General features: G+C 52.0%; 1 protein-coding gene across 1 annotated transcript; it reads right to left on the reverse strand.

Annotated features, from left to right (window-relative positions):
• Positions 1 to 2,431: 2,431 nt before the first annotated feature.
• DNAJC18 (DnaJ heat shock protein family (Hsp40) member C18) lies at positions 2,432 to 17,826 on the reverse strand. Its single transcript, XM_058815258.1, has 7 exons — positions 17,735 to 17,826; positions 17,478 to 17,623; positions 15,969 to 16,154; positions 12,115 to 12,224; positions 10,247 to 10,356; positions 8,414 to 8,586; positions 2,432 to 4,907 (listed from the first exon to the last, which is right to left on the reverse strand). Exons 1-7 carry the CDS (start codon positions 17,770 to 17,772, stop codon positions 4,783 to 4,785), a joined length of 888 nt encoding a protein of 295 aa, XP_058671241.1. The 5' UTR covers positions 17,773 to 17,826; the 3' UTR covers positions 2,432 to 4,782.
• Positions 17,827 to 18,272: the final 446 nt, after the last annotated feature.

Below are 18,272 nucleotides of genomic sequence, written 5' to 3' on the forward strand. Positions count from 1 at the left end.
GTGCTGCCAGTCCCGGAGCAACCCGATGCCCACGTCCTCTGGGTTCATGCAGGGACTAAAATTAAACCTTGGCAAGGAGGAGAGGAAAGCTTCCCGTAGAGCTGGGCTGGCACTTAACCCTTCCCTGCTGAGCTGGGCTGGGCTTGCAGGTGGCATTTGTGCCCACAGGGACTGCAGGGGACCTGCTGTGGGCAGTGCTCACTGGCGTGGTGGCCTTGTGCAAGAAGGAGTGTGGATGTGGGGTTTCAAACCCCCAAATCCCTTTCTCCATGGTCAGGCACAGGCACAGACTGCCAGGGCAGTGCTGGGGTCGCCATCCCTGGCCCTGCTTCTCCACGGGGCTCCAGGGGGTGTCTGGGGCCAGCCCAGCTCCCACAGCACCCACAGCAGTGCCAGGGAGTGCATGGACAGGGGATGGACAGGGGGTGGACACCACAGCCAGGTGTCCAGTGCTGCTCTCCTGCCACCCTCGCAGCCTCCAGTGGTGGTGTGTCACTTGTCACAGCTCTTGTCCCTGTGACTATTGTGGCCTTAGCAGGACCTGAGTGTCACAGCAGTGGCAGCAGCAGCAAGGACTGTGCTGATACGAGTGTTGGAGTGAGGCAGGGAAAAGGCTGGGAGAGCTGGGGGTGCTCACCTGGACAAGAGAAGGATCCAGGGAGAGCTCAGAGCCCCTTGCAGGGCCTAAAGGGGCTCCAGGAGAGCTGGAGAGGGACTGGGGACAAGGGATGGAGGGGCAGGACACAGGGAATGGCTTCATACTGATACAGGGCAGAATTAGGTGGGATATTGGGAATGAGGAATTGTTCCCTGTGAGGGTGGGCAGGCCCTGGCACAGGGTGCCCAGAGCAGCTGTGGCTGCCCCTGCATCTCTGGCAGTGCCCAAGGCCAGGCTGGACACTGGGGCTGGAGCAGCCTGGGACAGTGGCAGGTGTCCCTGCCATGGTGGGGGGTGGAAGGGAGTGGCCTTTGGGGTTGTTTCCAACCCTCTCCAGTCTGTGATTCTGGGATCCCAAGGATACCATGAACAGCCCCTCTGGGGGTGCTGTGGGAGCAGCACATCTGGCCGGGCATTGCTGTCACTGCCCTGGCTGCAGCCCCAGGCTGCCACCAGCCCAGGGCACGCTGCACACCTGCACCTCCTGCTGCTGCTCCGGGTTTGTCCCTCGGTGTGGAGGCCATGGAGAGACCCCTGGGCTCCTCCTGCCACAAAAACCCAACCAGCACCTCCAGCACCCAGAGCAGGCTGGGCTGTGCCTGTGGGGCACAAACGTTACAGAACAGCGGGTGGACCCCGGCTGAGCCACACTTGCTAATTAAACGCTCATTTATGTTTAAGCCAGCGTGATACTGCCTGCAGCCTCACCACTGCATTTGCTTATTAACCTGGATTTCGTGCCAGCTCGGTGCGTGCTCACCTCAGTGCTGGCAAGCCTGGCACGGGCAGCGAGGAGCAGGAGGAGGAGGAAGGCTGCGGGTAGCTGCTGAAAGCAGGATGTGCCTCTCCCACGCTGGAGCTACTTTTTGCAGCTCCGGAGGAGCAGGAAACACCGGCCCAGCTTGGCAGGGGCTTTCAGAGCCGCCTCCGTTCAGCAGGGACCGGGGCATCCGGGACACGGCAGCAGCACCGGGACAGCCCCGGGGCTGGGGCACAGGGGCGATGCCCGGGCAGGGCTGTGGGCCCCGAGCCAAGGGACAGAGAGCGGGGCCGGGCTGGGACAGGCGGGGCAGGGGCGACCTGGGAACGGGAGGGGGGAACGGGACCACACGGCGCCGTGTCAGGGGCCAGCCCCGCTCCCAGCCCCCCTGTTCCATTCCCAGCTCCCTTGTCCCGTCCCCAGCCCCCTGTCCCGTTCCAAGCTCCGTTCACAGCCCCCTGTCCTGTTCCCTGCTCCTGCCCCATTCCCTGTTCCCTTCCCAATCCCATGTCCCATTCTCAGCCCTCGGTCCCGTTCCCAATCCCGTGTCCCGTTCCCAGTCCCGTGTCCCATTCCCAGCCCTCGGTCCCGTTCCCAGTCCCGTGTCCCATGTCCCATGTCCCATTCCCAGCCCTCGGTCCCGTTCCCAATCCCGTGTCCCGTTCCCAATCCCGTGTCCCGTTCCCAGTCCCGTGTCCCGTGTCCCGTTCCCAGTCCCGTGTCCCGTTCCCGATCACGTTCCCGCCGACTCCCACGTCACGTGCAGGCCGCGGGGCGAGGCGGGGCCCGCCCAGGCCCCACCCCTGCCATGAGGGCGGGAGCGCAGCCCCCCCACACGGACCCTCCGGGCCCTCACACGCGGGGCAGGGCTCGGTCCCCGATCCCGATCCCGATCCCAAACCCTCGGCCATGTCCCGCACCCTGCAGCAAATGGCGGCCGCCTCCTCCTCCCCGGCCCCGCCACCCCCCACAAACCTCCCGGCGCCAGGCTCGGACCACCACAGACAGGCACAGCGAAGTCACATCTTTATTTAAAAATAAATAAATATATATACACACACAAACTCACGTTCAAGCGCTTGGTGCACCCAGGAACACCCTCTCCTCCCGTCAGAGCCCCACAAAGAACCCCAAGTACCCCCTGGAGAAGGACAGCGATGCATTTCCACGCTGGGCTCCTTTTCCCCGAGGAGCACCAACAAACACAAGTGTCCTGTTTGTCACCGCAGAGGTCCCAAGCCACACGCCCTCCCTCACAGCACACGCCAGGACCAGCACCCTGACCCTGGCTAGGAACACAACACTTATTGCTTTTGGGGATGTTTTTACCTCCCTCCAGCGTTTCCCAGCTGACTGTGCTTCCCACAGGAGGTCTCCATCAAGTACTCGAGGTCTTTGGATGAAAGGTACAAGCCGGTTTCAGTGCAAAATGCTGTAGAGGAGTTGAAGCTCCGTGCAGGACATTGTGAGTCCAGAAAATTGCCAGATTTGGTCTCCCTACCTGCATCCCTCTACAGTCACACAGGAATGGCAGGGAAGATTCCAACCCTGGAACAAAGTCCAACCACTTAAATAGATTCCTAATATATTCTACAAGCTATTTACTATATAAAAAGCAACATTATTTTCAGTTTTGTACACTCATGTGCTGAAAAGTGGGAAATACCAGCATTAAGGCTGCCTGCTGTGCCAGCCACCAACCTGGAATCATCACCCATTCCTGCCCTTAAACCCTGGCACCAAGAATGCTCCACACCAACCCCCTCAAAATGCCCTTTTCACTGGTGCTTTTCCTGTTCCAGGTGCCCCAAAATTTTAACTCAACTCCCCACATTCCTACAAGGTTTCCTACAAATGGGGCATAAAAATGAAATTTAGAGTCACTGTGTCATTTTTTTTCCTTTTTATGACATCCAACCAGAGCACTGCTGCTGTCCCAGGACTGTTCTCCTCCTCTCCTGGGATGTTCAGGGCTTGTGTGCAGAAGCACCAGGCCTCAAACAACCCCTCATCCTCGTGCAGACCCCAGAAAACCCAGAAAAGAGTTTTTTCCCAGCTTCCTTTCCTGCCAAACCTCCCAGGGCTGTATGGATGGGACAGGGACATGGAGGGACACACTGTGGCACCAACATCCCCACTTCCATCCAGTGGGACTCCTACACCCCTGCACCAGTGCCCAGCACACAAACAGTCTGAGCTTTAAATCCTGGCATTTCCCAAGCTTTTGAGCAGTTACTCCTTAGGTTTCAGCCAAGGCCACCTGTGCATCCTGTGTGACTCAAGTTTCAGGCTGTGGCAACAGCAGAGCCTTGCTCAGGTGTCACTGACTCCCACTCCCAGAGGGGAGCAGTGCTGCTCTGTGAGCCCCCACCCCAGGCAGGAATTCCCTGGAAGAGCAGCTCATTCCATGCAGGGCACACACCAGACTGCCTCAGGGGGTTCATGGTGCTCAGCTGGAGCAACACTGCTCTAACACTGGTCTGCTGCTCACCAGGACAACCCAGCATCAACCTGCCCTTCAAGGCCTGGCTGTGTGAAGGAGGATCAAGAAAAAACAGGACATTGCCACGTGGATTTTTCTCTTTGCAATATCATGTCTACAGTGAAACATTCATAGCTGCTCAACAGAGTAAAAATATGCTACATGAGAACTGTACCAGAAAATGCAGGATCCTGGGAGAGCTGGGGGAGTGTGCAGATAAAAACTAGAATGGAATAGCCAGCTTCAAAATATGCCACTGGAAACAGAGGAGGGAATGACCACAGTTCTGCTTTCCCAGCAGTGTGGCAGACACTGGAATGGGTGCAATGCCCAGACTCCCATGCCGGTGTCAGGATGGGCACAGCCCTCCCTTGGAGCAGCATGGGAGAGCTGGGAATGTGCTCTGGGGCTGCCCTCAGGCAGGGACTGTCCCTCCCACTGTCCCTCCTGCACTGGAACCACCCCAGCTCTGTGGCACAGCCCGGAGGGACAGGGGGAGGTGACACCAGAGCACAGTCTGGGGATCCAGGGAGCTGCAGATCCATAGGAAACACGGGAAGCAGAGGGGAGCCTGCTCTCCTGGGAAGCACACACAGCCTGGATGGCAGACAAACCACCCAGACAGCTGGGTCTGAGCTCAGAGCGTGTCCTGGGGAATGAATTTACAAAGTGCCACTGGTCCTTGGACCCAAATCTAATGTACAAGATATATTACAGCAAACAGCAGCCCTGCAGCTTGTGCCAGGCCCTCTCTGCACTGCCTGCAGAAGGACTCCAATATCCACACTCTGTACAACAGACTCCTTCCTTTTCACATGGAGGAAAATAAAAACATAAGTTAAACCAGCAATAAATAAAAAGTATGGAACGTGTGCGTCCTGGTCAGCCCCCTTTGTGCATCCCAATCAGACTGGAGAGCTTCTCACAGTGCTCAAGTTTCAGGGACTCTGCTTTCTGTTTTAACCGCTCATCTCTGTAGAGCTTGGCCAAATTGGACAAATCAGACTCTGAAAGATGAAAAAGAAAAAGTATTAGGATGAAGTCCTGAGCCTCCTTTAAAGAACTGTTTCTAAGTGCTTTGCTATTCTTGTGGCACTTTTAAATTTTAATTCTGGTGGGTACTGAAGCCAGGGAGGTGAACAGCTACCCAAGGGACTCGTCTGAAAGGCCTCCCTGCCCTTTCATTAACAATCTCAAATGTACTTTGCATTTTGTTCCCCTTCTTCTCAAAAGCCACATAAAACTGAAATAATCCCATTGTTTAAATTATTTCCTCCCAGTAATTCAGAGAAGTTGCTTTTGCTGATTAGCTGAGGAAGTCTTAATATAGGTTTTTCCCTGCAGAATAATTTGGCTTCAGGATTAGATGCACCGAGGAGAACAGCAGTAATTTACTTCTGAAAAGGTCAACATCTCCGTAAGCACAGGCTACCTGATGACACTCCATTTTTCAAAGAGCTTTTATACACCTTACAAGCCCCTCATTTTACAAAATTATTCAGAGTGGAAAGAACTTCAATAGATCCTTTCATGCCTTACGTCCTCTGTCCCTGTCCCACTGAAATTTAAAGCCATTTAACCCTCCTCCCACTTACTGAAAAGCTTCACAAACTGACAGGCAGGAATAGCTCATTTTAGAGCAGGAATCCATTTACAGGTTTATAACCAAAATGCCACTCAAGCAGTGCTGGGCACAGCCTTGTCAAGCCTCCAGTAAAAACCAGGCTCAGGTAATTGTCCCTGAGCCCAGAGTCCCTGGAGTTGTGCAGTGGAGAATCTCAGTTTACACTTATCCAATTGAGGAAAATGATTCCCTTCACTTTTGGCAGTGTTCATTCCATCACATTTGCTCCTTGTGGGTTTCAATCTGTCACAGAGTGGCTCTTCTGAAGCCTTTTCTTCAAGGAGATTCTAAAATATTGAATTCCAACTCTATTTCCATTGGATATACAGAAGGAATTCCTCCCTGGCAGGGTGGGCAGGCCCTGGCACAGGGTGCCCGGAGCAGCTGGGGCTGCCCCTGGATCCCTGGCAGTGCCCAAGGCCAGGTTGGACAGTGGGGCTTGAGGCGGCCTGGGACAGTGGGAGGTGTCCCTGCTCATGGCAAGGGGTGGAATTGGATGGGCTTTAAGGCCCTTTCCAACTCAAACCATTCCATGATTCTGTGATACTTATCCTGACTTGGTTTTCAGCTGCCTCTTTGTGACCCCAAGCTCTCTGCAGCCTCACTTCACAACTGAGCCATCCCAGCTGAACCATCTCCTGTAAAACCTGGCATGTGCTTTTTGAACCCAACTGTGCCCCAGATTTCAGAGGACCCAAACCAACAGCACACCCAACTTTCACACAGTGCTCTGCTGAGAGTCTGCTGCAGCACTGTAGAACTGCCTGGCTGAACGACATACAACCAATCCATTATATTAAATGTTTTCCTTAAGGTTGTTGGACACCAGATAATGCTTTTCAAGTCTTAAAATCAAGGACTTTAAAACCCAAGCTGTTCCTGCACTACTCATCTCTGTCTGTTTTGCTGGTGCTCAAGGGAAACGTGCCCTCAGTAAACACAACAAATGGACTATAAATAGACATTCAACTGACAAGAGGCTCATCACACCAATTCCAACACTTCAGCAAGGATTAAGGGACCAACAGCGTGCAGCAACAGCTGACTAAGAACTGCCTCAGCATCTGCAGAACTTTCCCCCAGCACTCCATCCTGCATTCAGAGTTTATTTTTACACACATGACTGTCCTAAGGTCAGCCCAGTCTCAGCTATGGCCAGGCTGGGAAGCACTCTGAAAACGGTGAGTTTTTAGTGACAGCAGTGGCCTCAGGCTGTGCTAACTGTGCCTGCTGTGAATGTATTTGCAGCTGGTGACTAACGCAGCCCCTGAGTGCACAAAGCTCTGGGGGAGCACGGCTTGGCAGGCACTTGGCACTCCAGGCTGGATCATGTCCCCTCTCTGGGCTCCCTCAGCCTCACAAACCCTGTCCCCTCTTTGGGGCTGGGCTCTGCTCAGCTCCTGCTCTCTGTGGAAGAGACAATGAGGTGACTCTCATCTGCAAAAGGTCAATTAAAGGGATTTTTCTGTAGGAAAGAAACTCTCTCCCTTTAGCAAGTGTACATTAATAAGTATGAACACCCACATTATCCTGGAGGCTGCTCCTGCCAGCCACAGACACTCAAAGCTCACAAATCAAACACACCAAAAACTTCAGGGCTTTTATGGTCTTATATTGTATGTTCTTTTCCTTTTTCACTTCAGAGCCTACATCTTTTAATTTCTCTTTAAAAGCAGGATTGGTAACTTTCATGTAAAATAAGCCAAAACAAACCTTCCCATCAAACACCTGTAAAGAGCCTGGAGTCAGCAACATTACTGTTACCTCTCCTTTAGGATTAAATGAGTCTTCTTTAGATAAATTGGTAAAGAAACTGAAAACAAAGTGCAAAGGCACCTTTTAGCAGTGTGCTGAGGACTGTTCTGCACAGAGCAATTAAAAGCCCCCACCAGGGTGTGAAAGCAGCTTGTCTGCTGCTACTGAACACTCACACAACTTGTTCAGCTTCCTTTACACACAGCACTACTTGGTGTTGACTCTTTTGAAGGTGCTGAGCTCTTTAAGTGAATTAAATCAGCGAATAAAACCAGTCACAACATCCCAGCCTAAGCTACTCCTTAGGATTTGATTTGTTACTTCTTACCATTGTGCAAACAGCAGGAATTTGCTGTCTCTTCAACAAAACAGATTAGTAGCAATTAACAAGCAATAAAATATGGGGTAACATGCCTTTATTTGTGCCACTGACCCACTCAGGGCTGAGTGAGAATAATGATTTTGAATTTTTGCTCACATCTGTGCTCTTCCTTTCTGCATTCAATTCTTGTTTTTGAAAGACTTGAAAATGGTGAAAAACATGATCTCCAACTTAGCTAAAGATAGAAAATGCAAATAACAACCAAACCACAGAAGCATGCCCTGAAAACTGATACTAGGAACAGCCCACTGCAAGGGAGCCAAGAGCACCTGGACACACTCTGGACTCTCTTGGAGAAATTTTAAGGAAAACGTTACAGGAACTTTTTGTGGAGACAGTCAAAGCAAAACTGATTCTGCTCCAGCAAAGGAAACATGGAATAGGTGATGTCTCAAGATTTTTCCAGCCTAGCAATCTGTCAGGGCTAGAAAAATATGGTGGGTTGTATGTTTAAACCATCACTAAGGGTTATTCAAGCATAAAACCTGAGCGGAAAAAAGTGTCTCAAATGGTGAACTCTACTTTCCACTCATCTTTCAGAATCACTTAAAACATCTTTCAGAATCACTTAAAATGGATTTTGACAGATCTCAAGAACAGCAAATTCAGTGTCAAGAGCAGATGTGAGACACTTTAAACCAGGCAAGGCTGAGATGTTACAAGGATTGGAAACTGAGGTTAAAACCAGCAGAGCTTTGTGAAGCACAGCCACCCCCAGCCCCTGAAACACCCCTGGGACAGAAATAACTTACTTTGCTGTTTCTCCTTCCAGCAGCTGGTCTGAATATAGTCTATGTAATCTTTCTCAACTGTTTTCTCAAGCTCTTGAAGTTCTGCTCCTTGATAATTCTTTTCAAAGTTTTTATCAACATAGTAAGGCACCTGCAAGTTCTCTGTTTCTCTGCTCACAACGTGGCCTATGGACCTGTGTGAGCAGCAGGGAGAAATCAGATATTTCAGCAGTTCAGACCTCAAAAAATCAAGAGCTATTTCTCCATATTAGCATTTCCAGAGGAAAATATTTACAGCAATATTTGTACAGCTCATTTCTGCAGGATTATGGCTCCCTCAACCATCCAGTCAGGAAATTACAATCTCAGGGACAGCAAGCTGTGCAGAACAAACAGAATCCACCCTCCTGCTACAACCATAGGAAAATATCCCAGAATCTATAAAAACTTAGGGAACAATGCAGTTGGATCTGGATTTTCCCATTTTTTTGGATCCTTTAGTAGGAATAAAACTTAGCGGGGGAGATTCTAGTTACACTTTTCTTCAGGGTTTTATTATCATAAGTAAGCAAAGTGAGGCATGGAACAGGCTGGAAAATACCCTGTAGGAAGAATCAGCCCCTCTGACACAGTCACTGGGTTAAACCACACTCCTGGAGTGAATTTCCTTATTTGAGCAGATACCCAAGGCCTCTGCTCAAATCACTGCCCACAGAGAGAGGCAGGCAGCCAAAACACCAAGGTTACACTCAAAACAATCCTGTTTGCCCCTTTTTCCTGGACTCCTCTTTTCCTTCTCCTCCCTGTGTCTCAGAGGTGTCCCCAGTTTCTCTTGGTTTTTAGGCTGTTCAGTGTTTTAAGGCCATGATTTAGATAAACAGCCTAACTGTGAACTCAGGCCTGACTATCTCCCATCACCAGGAGAAGGGGAGGTGGTGAAGAAAAGCAGCTCAGCTGCTGTGGGGGCAGCGTGGGAGGTTTCACATGGGACTGGCAGATAGCAAAAACACTCCCTGGGAAAAAAAAGCCACCCTAAAAACATCCAGCCTCCTGCTCTTTTCTGAGGGCCTCACACTGACATCGTGTGGTAAAACAATGAGGGCTGCTGGGCTGCTGTGGCACAGGAGAGCAGGGAAGGCTGGACCTGAGCAGTTTTGCTCCCAGAAGGGAACAAGGGGACTGTTTGGAACACTCTGCTGGCTGCCCCAAACCTGCCAATCCTACTCTTTAAGGGCCAGCCCAGGTCAGCTCTTTCCCTGCTCCAGCCCTGGAAGCTGAGAGCAGCACATGGCTTTCCCTCTGCCCCACAAGCTCCCAGGACAGCAGCTCTGGTGGGGTCCTGCTGCTCCCAGAGACCACCAGCCCCCAGGACCCTGCTTCTCTGGAAAGGTTAAACCAGGGCATTTCAAGGCTTTAATGATTTGTTGAGCTTCCAGTGCAATTCATGCTCCAGAAAAGATTTGGATTTATACTGCAAACCATAGGTTTCATTTTTTAGCTGCTTTCCAGAGGAACCTCAGGGGTGATCCACAGATTCTGGGAGTTAGTCAGATGAGAGGCTGATCTACATCCACACTCCCCATCCTGTATCACTGTTCAAAACCATCCCACACCAGCTGAGGAAGGTTGCTGACCCTCACAGTTCAGCACCCTGTGCACTGAAGCTCCCCACAGGTAACTTCACAGCGCTCAGAACTCACCAGTGCAGGCTGGTGGTATTTCCTTATTTACAAACTGGTAACATTTTCTATAAAGAGCAGAACATTAATGTGCATTTTGTTATCAAACCCAACTTCCATCAGCCTCCATCCTGCAAACAGCAGCAGCAGAAAAATGTGGTTTGAAAGGACTTACGATTTGTAGAATAAGCTGTAGGGTGGGTTGGTGGCCATCAGCTGGGTTATAACTGACACTATTATGATGATGAAAACTGGCATCAACTGGATAAATGCGGAGTATGAATTCTGAAAAGTATAAGGATTAGCAGTCAAGAAAATAGAGATGGAAAAAGGCATCTGTTCACAAAAGCCAGGCTATCAATCACAGATCAACGTGTTCCATGTAAACTTTGAAGAAAAAAGAGGAAGTATTTTGGGATTTTGAGAGGGGAGACATTGTAATTTCTAAATAACCTTTATTAATAATATCAGAACACTCCTGAACACAATTTTCTTTCCATGATCTTTTCCCCTTCCTTCACAGTGCCCACAGCACTACTGTACCTGTCAGTGTCCAATCTAGCCTGCATCTCCTGTGTGCCTACAGCTTTCCTGCAGCCTCGGAATTTGCTCCCCTTTGTAAAGATCTCAGCCTCTGCCCAAGGCCTGCATTTAATGCCTGAGCAGTAAAGGGTTAAGAGCTCCCAGCAGTGTAACTTCAGACAGGATGCAAGCACTGGGGCTTTTGATTGGATTCATTTGGCAAAACAAAAGAGTGGAAACACTATCAAAGAAAAAACACTGCTGCTTCCTTTTGCTCTTCAATTTCTTTCTAAACTGGCTTCTAAAATGCCTTTTCTTATGCACAGGAAAATAATATATGCAACTCTTTAGGCTTTGCCCTCTGGCTTGGGATAGCAACAAGGATTCCTGATGCAGCACTAGGTGGGATTCACAGGATCCCAGCATCACTGAGGCTGGAAAATCCCTCCCAGACCATCGAGTCCAAACCCTGCCCCATCCCCACCTTGTCCCCAGCCCAGAGCACTCAGTGCCACCTCCAGCCCTTCCTGGGACACCTCCAGGGATGGGCACTCCAAACCCCCCTGGGCAGCCCCTCCCAATTCCTGAGCCCCCTTTCCATGGGGAAATTCCTGCTGTGCCCACCCTGGGCCTGCCCTGGCCCAGCCTGAGGCCGTTCCCTCTGCTCCTGTCCCTGTTCCCTGGAGCACAGCCCGACCCCCCCGGCTGTCCCCTCCTGGCAGGAGCTGTGCAGAGCCACAAGGGCCCCCTGAGCCTCCTTTGCTCCAGGCTGAGCCCCTGCCCAGCTCCCTCAGCCTCTCCTGGGGCTCCAGCCCCTTCCCAGCTCCGTTCCCTGCCCTGGACACGCTCCAGCCCCTCAGTGTCTCCCCTGAAATGAGGAGCTGGATTCACTTCCCCCAGCTTAGCTGTCTGTCAGCTGTACCAGGCTTTTTTCCTGAGCCTGAGACTCACAAGGCAAAGCTCATCTTCCTTGGAGAACGATCCCTGGAGGTTAACAGACTGTCTCCAGAGGAAGATCTTGCCAAGGCAGGTGGCAGGTGTGTATGTGCACTGACAACAAAGGACACCTTGTGTCTCATCTGTAAGTCTCAGCAGGCAGAAATGTGTCCCAGGCCCATCCTGTCCCCAGCTGGAAGAGGCCTGTGCAGCCCCTGGGCGCTCATTTACTGAAGGATTAAATACACCTTGAGGACAAGCCACAACTTCCACATCCATCACCAGTCCCCATCTGGACTCATTGCTGGATTACCAAGCACTGGAGCTTGCAAAAAGCAAGCAGCAGCAAAACCTCAGTGATAGAACCTGGAGGGCCTGAGATGCTGTAAATACAATGGATCTTTACAGCAGTGGTTCATAAAAGCCAACCCAGTGACAAAGAAAACATCCTCTGTGGCTGCAGCCCTTGAGGATGAACTCTGAGCACTCCAGCATGGGAGGGCTTGTCCTGGCTTTGCAAGAAGATCCCTCACCCTGCTGAGCTGTTGAATTATTTAAGCTGAGCAGATCTCTGCTCCTGGCTACCTGTGGCCTGTGCTCCTCCTCCTCTGGCTCCTGTGTCCACGCCCGCTCCCGGTGCCTCCGTGGGTAGTAGTGAGCATCTCTGGCTACATTGGAGAACATGTGGATATTCCCTGCAAAGAAACCAGCACAGACCCATGGCTCACCAGCTGCTGCTGCTGCTCACCTGGACTCCTCAGCTTCCACTGAATTATACTCCACAGCCTGAATTACAGCTGGGAGATCTCAGAGTAAAAAGCACAAAGCACCTCAGAATTAAACACCAGCACAATGTTATTCCAAAAAGCCTACCAGAGAAATTGTAGTGTGCCCCAATCCATCTTAATTTGAATCAAGCTGCAGAAACATGTTCTGATTTGTATGACTGCATCTCATATTTTAATGCTGTTTGTGTCACATTCACTTGCAAAGCTGTGGCAGGAAAATGAATTTGCTTCACCAGGCTCAGGCTGTGAATTATGGTCTCCCATAATTACTGAATGTGGTCTTCTACCCTCCATTCTAATTCCTCTGCCTTCAAGCCATTAATAATTTCACTTAATTATTTTATAATAAAGAAAGAGATTTTTAAAAGAGTAAAAAAGTAGAACCATTCAGGATTTTCTTTCTTGCACACAGAATGTGGTTGATTTATTTTTAAAAAATTTAAAATGAGGGAAGAATTGCATTTGCTGCTTCAATTTGAAGCTCAGGATCTGATTTTATCACCATATGAGTATCTTAATAATAGCCGTGCTCTCCTCTTTTGAAATTCAGAATATCTTTGTGTTAGAGAATTAAAATCTGTGTCTTATCATCACAACAGAAATGCAAAACTATTTTTAAGCCCTGGGAAAGATGTCACATTATTTCATACTCTTATCCTGTCCTTTTTTTTGAGTTTCCCAGAGAATTCTGCAAGAAACCTGGGCAAAGGTGACCTCTGCTATTGTGTCAAAACCTCTGTTCCACTGCTTGTTCAAAGATTTTCCAAGCTCCAGGCATGTGTGCAGTCAGAGCTCCAACAGTGAGCCAAGCCAGGCTGGCCCCAAGGAGGAAAGTCTCTTTTGGGAAAAAAGAAAGTTTATTTCCATCATTCAACATTGCTCAGACAGGATTTTATCAAGCTGGGAAAAGAAGAATGGCTTTTATAGGGGTGCCTAGAAAAAAGTTTTCCCAAATTTTCAGTTTCTCCAAGGATTTCTGGCAGTTTCTTTTGTTCCATTTGCATTTATTTTTTATGTGAAGAACTTGTAGCCTCTCTTCATTACAACTGCAACACTGCCAAGTGGAGTCTCCTTTGAGTTTCATCACATTTAACATTTTAAATTTAACTCTTTTTCCATGGAATATCCACAGAGGAAAAATGCTCAGTAAAAATAAAGCCACAGACCTGCCCTCAAAAGCCCAGTGAGGAAACTCTTGTTTACTACCAACACCCACTCCTACAAAATTATATTTTTATTTTCTTACTCTTTGCTGCTTTGCCAAAAATTCCCATTTTCTCCTTCATGCCAGTCTCCCTGATAAACCTGCCATGCCCTGTACCCAAACTCTTCACACAGCTCCTCAATTTTATGTCCTCAACTCCTGTCCCCCCCAGCCCACTCCACAAGGGTGATGTCCCACACAGGGCACATCCAGGTGCAATTCCTTGCACAGTCAGAGATGGAAAACTTGCAGACTCCATGCTGGGGTTGGCTTTGCATATCCACTGGTGCAAGTCTGGGATCTGAGGTCCCCTTAGCTGCAAGATGCACCACTCATCATCTGTGTGTCTTCAGGCTGTAGTAATTGGTGTGTACCTCACTTTTTGTGACACCTTGAAGGTGAAAAGTTCCCAGGAGGGCTAAAGCAACTCCTTAGATGCTGCCAGGAAGGCCCTTGAAGTCCCCACAACTTTCAGATTTCCTTTTAATCCATTGATCTTGCAGGATCTTTTTATTTTTCCTACAAATCCAAACACCAAGGCTGGGCTGAGAGATGCACAGAGCTACTCCAGGTGCAGCTCCCATGGCTGTGTCACTGATCCTGCACAGCCCTGGATCCTGCACAGTCCCTGGGATCCTGCACAGCCCCTGCACAGCCCCTTCATCCTGCACAGCCCCTGCATCCTGCACACCCCCTGGGATCCTGCACAGCCCTGGGATCCTGCACAGCCCCGGGATCCTGCACAGCCCCTGCATCCTGCACAGCCCCTGGGATCCTGCACAGCCCCTGGGATCCTGCACAGCCCCTGGGATCCTGCACAGCCCTGGGATCCTGCACACCCCTGGGATCCTGCACAGCCCTGGATCCTGCACAGCCCTGGGATCCTGCACAGCCCTGGGATCCTGCACAGCCCCTGGGATCCTGCACAGCCCCTGGGATCCTGCACAGCCCCTGGGATCCTGCACAGCCCTGGGATCCTGCACACCCCTGGGATCCTGCACAGCCCTGGATCCTGCACAGCCCTGGGATCCTGCACAGCCCTGGGATCCTGCACACCCCTGGGATCCTGCACACCCCTGGATCCTGCACAGCCCCTGGGATCCTGCACAGCCCTGGATCCTGCACAGCCCTGGGATCCTGCACAGCCCTGGGATCCTGCACAGCCCTGGATCCTGCACACCCCTGGATCCTGCACAGCCCCTGGGATCCTGCACAGCCCTGGATCCTGCACAGCCCTGGATCCTGCACAGTCCCTGGGATCCTGCACAGCCCCTGCACAGCCCCTGGGATCCTGCACACCCCCTGGGATCCTGCACACCCCTGGATCCTGCACAGCCCTGGATCCTGCACAGCCCCTGGGATCCTGCACAGCCCCTGCACAGCCCCTGCATCCTGCACAGCCCCTGGATCCTGCACACCCCCTGGGATCCTGCACAGCCCTGGGATCCTGCACAGCCCCTGGGATCCTGCACAGCCCCTGGATCCTGCACAGCCCCTGGATCCTGCACAGCCCTGGGATCCTGCACAGCCCTGGGATCCTGCACACCCCTGGGATCCTGCACAGCCCTGGATCCTGCACACCCCTGGGATCCTGCACAGCCCTGGATCCTGCACATCCCCTGGGATCCTGCACAGCCCTGGGATCCTGCACAGCCCTGGATCCTGCACAGCCCCGGCACATCCCTGGGATCCTGCACATCCCTGGGATCCTGCACTGCCCCTGCACAGCCCCTGGGATCTTGAACAGTCCCTGCACAGCCCCTGGATGCTCCTTTCCTGGCAGGCAGCACTTGCTGAGCTCCCAGGCTGTGATTCCATTACAGGCCAGGCTGCTGTGAGGCACAGGAGCTCCTGCTCCCCCTGAGAGCACAGCTCCAGGAGCTGGCCCCTGCTGGCCTGGAATGCTGGCAGGTGCCTCAAGTACAACCCAGGCATGGAACTGCTCATGTTGGAAAAGACCTCTGAGGTCACTGAGTCCCACCATCATGGAAAACAACTCTGACCCCTTCTCATTCACAGCCTGTATTACCTCCCATAGCATTACTGGCTTCAGATGATGGAGGGAATAAAAGAGAGGCAGAAATCCAATGTGAAAAAGTTTCTGCTCTTTTCAAATGTGTCATCAACTCCCTGAGCAGTCCCAAGGGAAGCTGAACTTCCTCATGGTTTACAGAATATGCTGAGTTGGAATGACCTCCCAGGGATCATCTAGCCCCTGGCCCTGCACAGACCCCCCAGCAATCCCCCCTGTGCATCCCTGGTGCCCAAAGGCTCCTGGAGCTCTGGCAGCCTCAGGGCTGTGCCCATTCCCTGGGCAGTGCCAGCACCCTCTGGGGAGAGAAACTTCTCCCAAAATCCAGCCTGAGCCTGCCCTAGCCCAGCTCCAGCTGCACCCTCAGGGTTAATCAGTGCACTGCCCTTTGAAACCACTGCAGCCAGGTACTGACCTGTAGGGAAGTGCCCACCAAAAAACACATTGAATATTTCTTCTGGTGTGATGTCTGCTTCGAACTCAGTGTAGTAATTGTAGTGCCTGGCCTGGCCAGAGCTGACGTGCTCGTGGTCACTCCCGAGTTCATCGTAGCGGAGCCGCTTCTCAGGGTTGCTCAGGACTGCAAAAGCATTGCCTATTGCTGGAGAGGGAATTAGAACCCGTGTTACATTCCCAGAGCTCACACTTCTGGAAGTGGAGCAGCAGAAAAAGCCCAAACAAGCCTAGGAAATTTGTGCTTGATCAAAGACCGAGCAACTTCTGCAAAAGGTGTGTAACAGCCCTGCCATTACCTGTGATGGAAACCACTTCCTGCTGTCACTGATGCCAGCAGAAACACAAAAGTGTCCAGGAATATGGAGAGACTTGAAATATTTGTAAAACTGACATGAGAGTTCATTTCAGCCAAGAAATTGGTGAGAATGGAGCATTTTATCAGGTCAAGTTTGGTCTGAATGCACCTCCATATCCCACAGAGAGTTAACACAAAGTTAATAACTGCAGGCACCAATTAAAATGCATAGGGCTATCCCAAGTTTCTCCTGCTGCCTGAGATGCTCCTGAAGCTGTGTGACACATCTGTTTCACACCTCACATCCAACCACTTAGGAGGGTGAGTTTGGCTCATCTTCTTCTTTGATCTCTGACAGAACAAGTTCATAGACAAATACAAGCCAAACACAAACAAATAAAGGACAGCTCTCCAGAAGCTCCTTGTTTAAACAGACTGAATGAGTCACTGGTTTTCCTCGTGCTGGGCTGCATGGAAAGGGGAAATATGTATGAGTTTAGACAGTAACACTGCAGCAAAACTGGGAACTCCAGACACAGCACATTGGATTCAATTTCATATTCCCATACATATATATAAAAATAATAATTTATTCATGACAAGGAGTAGTTATTGATGACAAATACCCAGTTCTCCTGCATGGCCAGTGTCAGTTCCAAGTTCTGAACCTTCTTCAGTATCATGGAATCCCAGAATGGTTTGGGTTGAATGGAACCATGAAGATCACCTCATTCCAATCCCCTGCCATCAGCAGGGACAGCTCCGACTTGATGAGATTGCTCCAAGCCCCATCCAAGTTGGCCTTGGACACTTGCAGGGATCCAGGGGCAGCCACATCCGCTCTGGGCACGCTGTGGCAGGGCCTCAGCACCCTCACAGGGAAGAATTTCTTCCTAATATCCCACCCATCCCTGCCCTCTGACAGTGCAGAGGCCCCAACCTGTGTCCTGTCCCTCCAGACCCTTGTAAAGCTCCTCAGAAGTATCTGGGAATGACACCTGGGATGCATTTCCCATCGTTTCTAAGGGAAACGTGTATTTTGCAGACAGAAATGCAAACCCTGCCGAGCCGCAGCGGGGTTCTGTGAGGCCGCTGCTGTGTCCGTGACCCCGCCGGGCTCCGCGGGCCCCTCGGCACCGGCGCTGCCCTCACGGGCCCCCCGGGCCCCCTCACCTTTGAAGGCCTCGGTGGCTCCGGGCGCGCGGTTCTTGTCGGGGTGGAACTTGAGGGCCAGCCTGCGGTACGCCCGCTTCAGCTCCTCCTCGCCGGCGTCCCGGCTCACGCCCAGGATCTCGTAATAATCCCGGCACCGCTTGATCCTGAGGGCGCACACGGGGTTATCCCGGGGCCCGCTCCCCGCCTTTCCCCGGGCCCACCCTCCCCCTCCCCGCGCCCCCCTCGTCTTCCGCGGGCCCCGCGGCGCCGCTCACCGCTGCACCCCATCCAGCTGCTCGGCCGTGTAGGTCATGTCGGCCCGCGGCCGCTGCCGCCCCTCGCTCACCGCCCGCCGCCCCGCGCCGCCATCTTGTGCGCGGGGGCTGCTGGGAGCGGGCCCGGCGGCGCCGTCGGGGCGTGACGTCACGGAAAAGCATGTGACGTAATGAGAGGGGGTTCTGAGGGGAGCGGGAGGTCATGGAATGGTGGAATGGTGGAATGTCATGGAATTGTGGAATGTCCCGAGCAGGAAGGGATCCACCAGGACCACCCCATCCAGCCCCTGTCCCTGCCCAGATCCCCCAGGAATGCCCCCTGTGCATCCCTGGTGCCCAAAGGCTCCTGGAGCTCTGGCAGCCTCGGGGCCGTGCCCATTCCCTGGGCAGCCTGGGCAGTGCCAGCACCCTCTGGGGCAGAACCTTTCCCTGGTGTCCATCCCAAAGCTCCCCTGCAGCCGTTCCCTCCTTCCCCGAGCTCTGCCCTGGGCTCCTTGTGCAGCTGAACCAGCCCAGTGCCCTCAGCCCTCCTCGGGTG

The sequence above is a fragment of the Ammospiza caudacuta genome, chromosome 16 (assembly GCF_027887145.1).
Source record: "Ammospiza caudacuta isolate bAmmCau1 chromosome 16, bAmmCau1.pri, whole genome shotgun sequence".
Classification (NCBI taxonomy): domain Eukaryota; kingdom Metazoa; phylum Chordata; class Aves; order Passeriformes; family Passerellidae; genus Ammospiza; species Ammospiza caudacuta.